This window comes from Aethalodelphis obliquidens, unplaced genomic scaffold (genome assembly GCF_003676395.1).
Source record: "Aethalodelphis obliquidens isolate GAN/ISIS:26980383/991018 unplaced genomic scaffold, ASM367639v1 scaffold80, whole genome shotgun sequence".
Lineage (NCBI taxonomy): Eukaryota > Metazoa > Chordata > Mammalia > Artiodactyla > Delphinidae > Aethalodelphis > Aethalodelphis obliquidens.
In genome coordinates, this window is record NW_020838024.1 from 2,764,543 (window position 1) to 2,770,578 (window position 6,036).

At 45.2% G+C, this 6,036-nt stretch overlaps 1 protein-coding gene across 1 annotated transcript in view; it reads left to right on the forward strand.

Moving 5' to 3' along the window:
* The first annotated feature begins 806 nt into the window (after positions 1–806).
* UGT3A2 (UDP glycosyltransferase family 3 member A2) overlaps positions 807–6,036 on the forward strand; it is a 16,635-nt gene continuing 11,405 nt past the window's right edge. Inside the window, 3 exon segments of the mRNA XM_027092678.1 lie at positions 807–1,816; positions 1,818–1,884; positions 4,330–4,431. Coding sequence (XP_026948479.1) covers positions 1,784–1,816; positions 1,818–1,884; positions 4,330–4,431 — 202 coding nt within the window. The 5' untranslated portion in view covers positions 807–1,783.

The following is a 6,036-nucleotide window of genomic DNA, read 5'->3' on the forward strand; positions in this document are numbered from 1 at the left end:
TGTGTGTGTGTGTGTGTGTGTGTGTGTGTGTGTGTGTGTGTGTGTGTTGGATTTATAGACCAGTTTTGGGAGAATAGAGATCGGAACAGTTTTGAGCTTTCAGAGCCATTAACATTGTACATCTTTTGATTTCAGTAATGCTTTGTAGAGTGTAGAGGTCATGGACTTTTTTTTTTTTTGGCTAGATTTAATCTTAGGCATGTAAAGTTTTTTATATTTCAATTTCCATTAGTTTTTGCTATTAGATAGAAATACAACTGATTTTTATATATAAACCTTGAGTCCTGCAATTTTGATGAACTGACTTATTCTATTGTGACTTTTTGTAGCTTCCATGAGGGTTTTCTGTGTACACAATAGTGTCTCTGACAATATCAATTTTCTTCTTCCTTCCCGATTATTTAATTAATTAATTCATTTATTTACGAACTGGCTAGAGTTTCTACCATGTTATTGAATAAAAATAGTAAGAACAGGCATTTCTGCTTTGTTCCTATCTTAGATGGAAAAAGTTCAATGTTTCACAATTAAGTATGATTATAGACCAAGATTTTAAAAAATATATGCCTTTTATCACATTGAAGAAATTACTTTCTATTGCTAGTTATGCTGAGAGTTTCTATCATAAAAGGGTATTGAGTTTTGTCAAGAAAACAAAGATTTTTTTCTGCATCTATTGAGATAATATGGTACTTCATTTTTACTCTATTACTGTGGTGAGTTATGATTCATTTTGTTGATGGTTTCCTTTGCTATGCAAAAGACTAAGTTTGATTAGGTTTCTTTTTGCTTTTGTTACTTTTCTTTGGGTGTCAAATCCAAAAAAATCATCACCAAGACCTATGTCAAGGAGCTTACTGCCTATGTTTCCTTCTAGGAATTTTCTTGTTTCCGGTCATTGAGGTCTTTTTCTGCCTGTTTCAGAGTTGCACTAAAACCCCGCACCGAAGCCAGTCTTGTTTTGAGGATAGAAAATGCAAAGATGACTTCTGGGGTTTGCATGCCCTGTCCTTCCCAGGGTTAACATTACAAGGCGGCAGAATTACAAGATGGCCTCAACTTGTACCTAGGGAGACTGTGGAAAGATCCCTAGTCCTATTTTATGAGGCTCATTCAGGATTAGAGCCTCAGCTTCAGAGGTCCCGTCCTCCGGGTGAAGACTTGGACTTCAGAGTTAGGACTCTAGCACCTCTTTATGAATAAATTACCTCCTTTTAAAAGGCCATCAGAGCTATAATCCAGGAATAGTAGGTCAAGTTCCCTTGGGGATTTGCTTAGGGAGGTCTTGAGTTTGCTACACTAGCAGAGATTTTAAGCAGGTACCTGGGGAAGTGGAGCATGGATACAGCAGTATGAAGTATTAGAGCGGTTAGGTGGAGTACCATAAGTTTGGGGAAGGGTCCATAAAACTGAGATGGGTCCAAGTCACCTGGAGGTAGAGTTGTCATCCACGTGATTTCTAAACGTCTCTACCATTCCTGGTTCAGAGTTATCTCCCAGGCAGGGAGGGCGGAGATTATGTGAACAGCACTGGATCAGCTGACTAACCCCTCCTTTCTGCTGCCAAGGTTAGGGAGGGTGAGGAGAGACTGTCTAATGGTTTCCTCACAGCGGGAGGAGGGGCCCAAGGGCGAGAGGGGACAAACAGAACGAAGACAGACAGAACCGCTCTCATTTCTCCCCAAGCCCTCAGCCAGCACCTTTCCTTCGCTGCCTGCGCATCAGGTCCCCTGTGCGGGGGCGGGGCAGGGGTCTCGGCCCCGCAGCTTCTACAGGAGCAAGGATGGCGGGGCAGCAGGCGCTGCTTCTAGTCGGATTCCTACTTCCTACTGCCTGGCCTCCTCCTCTCAGAGGCTGCCAAAATCCTAACTCTGTCCCTGGTGGGTAAGTGTTTGGCCAAAGATCCAGAGACAGGCAAACGGCGCTTGGTGAGAGAGTCGTGTGTTTTTCCAGTCTGGAGCAGGTTTGTTACCCTGGCCGGCGGATGAAAAGCGGGGAGCCATTTGTGCAGGTAGGAACGGGGCTGGGGCCAGAAGTTTGAGATCCAGCCCAGTGCAGGAGGCCCCCGGCCGCCTCCTCCAGGGCGCGGGCTGGACATTCAGAGGCTCACCCTAAACTTCTGGAGGGCGCACAGCAGTTGCCGGTAAAGACTGGGGCTAACTAGCGGTTTGCAGTTCTCGGAGGCCAAGGAAAGGTGCTCCTGGGGGCAGCAGTAATAATTTTCTGAGGGTGCCCAGGAGCCAAGGTGGAGCAGGGAAGATACTACAGTGACAATTAGGAGAGTGGAGTGTTTCATCCCGAGGAATTTATCAGGATACAGGGATAATCATAGGATGGAGCTTCCCCAAGACTTTATTTTAACCCATAGTGGGCTCTCTTAGATCACTTTTACATCACTGAGAATCAGGGGATCTTAGAGCTGCAAGGAACCGTAAATCATCAAATTAAGTCCCCACTAGCTTTTCCTGAGCAGGAAATGAAAGGTCGGGGAAGTGAGGTGCCGACGGCAGGAGCATACGGGACCTCCCTAATGGAACATACCAAATATTTACTCAGGATTTCCCACCCCCAAGATCATCATCTCCAAGTGGGGAGTTTTAAAAATCACTTTATCTCTATTTGAAAGCTTTTTTTCTTTTTCTTTTTCTTTTTTTTTTGGCCGCACTATGCGGCATTCGGAACTTCCCCAACCAGGGGTGGAACCCATACCCCGCTGCAGTGGAAGGGCGGAGTCTTAACCACTAGACCACCAGGGAAGTCCTAAAATCTTTTTTTCCTGCTGACTGTTTGTAGTAATAATGCAAGAGAGCTTCCTCACCCCTTAAAAGTACACTGTTCCCCAGCCTCAGGCTCTGAGACGGAGCTGGTGCGGTTTGTGAGGGGCTGGACACCCAGGAGGCACTGGGGTCCCCAAGACCCTCCATGAGCGGATGAATGTGTAGTTGCCCTTCATCCTGCCCTTTCTCCCGGGTCTTGGGATTAAAATGTGGGCCAGAGGTGTGGGGAATTTGTACTTTATAATTTCCTGTTACGTCAGGCTGTACAATTATGTGTATAAAAAAATTAAGGGTTTCCCTGGTGGCGCAGTGGTTGAGAGTCCGCCTGCTGATGCAGGGGACACGGGTTCGCGCCCCGGTCCGGGAAGATCCCACATGCCGCGGAGCGGCTGGGCCCGTGAGCCATGGCCCTTGAGCCTGCGCGTCCGGAGCCTGTGCTCCGCAACGGGAGAGGCCACAACAGTGAGAGGCCCGCGTACAGCAAAAAAAAAAAAAAAAAAAAAAAAAAATTAAGAAGTAGCTGCAGACTTTTTCTCCTGCACCACCCGGAGCAGCTTTGTTACCCTGGCGGGCGGACGAAGAGGGAGGAGCCATTTGTGCGGGTCGGTGGGGGGCAGGGTAGGTACTCCATCCCTCTAACCCCAGTCTCCAAACCCTTGCCATTTGCCATTAATTTCTCTCCTGATTTAGCTTTCTCTGCTGCTGAGACCCTTAGATTCAAGCAAAGTGCCTGTGTTGGTGCGGGTTCGAAGAGGAGACCTTAGTGAGATGGAGCCCCGCTCCCAAGGATTGAGCTTATGTTTCCTTAGGATCCCAGGATTGTCCTTGGATAGACGATGTCCCAGCCACTCATGCATATAGGATCCTGCAGGCCCATCCCATGGACCCCACAGTTATCCTGCAAGTCTATCCCCAAGTCTTAATGGATGTGAAACATTCAGGCCCCAACTGAGAAACTTCCTGCCAAATATATTTGAACTGCAAGCATTTTGGCTCCAACTGATAGCTCCACGTCCTTCTGCTGCAGTGGTTGCTTCTTGGACTGTTATTCAAGCACCCATATTTCTGGTTCCTACTCTTGCATACTTTCCAAAGAGAAGGATCCCAGAAATAGCTCTGATTGCTTGTCCATTAGGACCCCTTCACACTCACATGCACGGCACCATGCCACAATTTCCACTAGTGCAGTTATTTCTTTAGGACATGGTGTCTCCATAAGTCCCTGGCTGAAATGCAGTATGTACCTTAGGATCAGGAACTCCTTAGGGCCTAAGCCCCGAGAAGCTTATCACACTGACATGGAGGCCAGAGTTCCAAGAGGAAATCTTTGATGGAGGTTTGCCACTTGTCAAGGAGCTGGGCCAGCAGGCTCTGGGTGAGTGGGCTAGGGCTTACTCAGAATGCGATGGAGAGACTGAGTGATGACGCTCATTTCCTCTACTCCCTGGCAACTTTCTGCTTCCCTACCCCTCCTCTCCTGGATTTGTCAGCCCATCAATCTTAGAATCTCTACTCTCATCATTACAAAAATGAAGTTGTGTACTGTTCCTAGGTGGAAGCCATTTTCTACTGATGAATCGGGTCTCTCAGATTCTTCAAGATCATGGTTGTAATGTCACCATGCTTCTCCAGAGAGGAAATTTATTGCCACCAGGTATCTTCCCCACTAATTCTTGATTGGGTGTATTCCAGGCAAGGAACAGCAATAGCAATGCCTTTTGCATAGAGGGTCTTTTCAAAGAGTTTCTTCAAATGTAACTGGACTGAAAGAATGAAAAGGGTGAGTGTGTGCATGTGTGTGTTTGTGTGTGTGTCTATGTAAGGTGTAGGAAAACTTCCTGGCTCTTTCCACCAGGACTCCATGCTCTGTAGTTCTATGTTCTCCTCCTGTACCTGACTTCCAGTCCATCTCAAGCAACCCTCCACACATTATCACAGACCATTTTGGTAATGCTACTTTATAACTTGGCTTGAAAACCTGTTGAACAGATGTGTTATCCATGTATAAGATTTCTAATAGGTAAGGATCACTTTTTTCTATGGCATAGATGACTTCTCCTCTTATGGTATCTGAAATTTAAGGAAGTTTTCTCAGGAGGTCCCTTATTTATGCAACTAAGATCAGAATCTACCATTGAGATGATCTTGTTTTCTTGAAAATTAGTGACTGCCCGTGAGTTTGTGCATACTGATGTAGGAAGTGCCTAAACCCAAAGAGTTTAGCTAGAATGAGCTCCTAAATCTTAGCAACTCCTCTCTATTGACAGAAAAGGAAACAGCAGCCCTAAGAACTTGAACAATTTACTCAGGGTCACACGGCAGGTTAATAAGTGTGTTGGGTGGGTTTAGGACTTTAAGCTCTGGATTGCTCATTCTGAAGTATTGCTCAGGCTTTGATTTAAGAAAAAAATGCAGTATTAAGCGGACTCTTTGAAGAATAAAATTGTGAGAAATTATAAAACTTTGAAGGTGACTTCAGACTTTGTAATTGTTCAGATTGTTTTAAAATAATTCTTTTTCTGTTGAAATTTCTTTCACGTTTTTTATTGTGATAAAATATACATTACATGAAACTGACCACTGTAACCATTTTTGTATAGAGTTTAGTGACTTCAAGTACATTCACACGGTTGTGCAACTATCTCTGCCATCCACCTCCAGAACTTTTTTATCATTACAAACTAGAACTCTGTACCCATTAAAAATAACTGCTCATTACCCATTGCCCCAGCCCCTGGTAAACACTATTCTACATTACTTCTCTAGTAATTTGACTATTCTAGATACCTTATATAGGTGGAATCATACAATATTTGTCTTTTGTATCTTGCACATTTCACTTAGCATAATATCTTTTAGGCTCATTCATGTTGGAGTATGTATCAGCATTTTCTTCCTTTTTAAGGCTGAATAACATTTTATTGAATGTATATACCATATTTTATTTGTTCATTTGTTGATGGACATTTCTGTTGTTTCCACCTTTTGGATATGTTAGTAATGCTGCCATGAACATTGGTGTACAAATATCTGTTTGAGTCTCTACTTAAAACCATTCTAGGGGCTTCCCTGGTGGCGCAGTGGTTGGGAGTCCGCCTGCCGATGCAGGGGACACGGGTTCGTGCCCCGGTCCGGGAAGATCCCACATGCCGCGGAGCGGCTGGGCCCATGAGCCATGGCCACTGAGCCTGCACGTCCGGAGCCTGTGCTCCGCAGCGGGAGAGGCCACAGCAGTGAGAGGCCCGCGTGCCACAAAAAA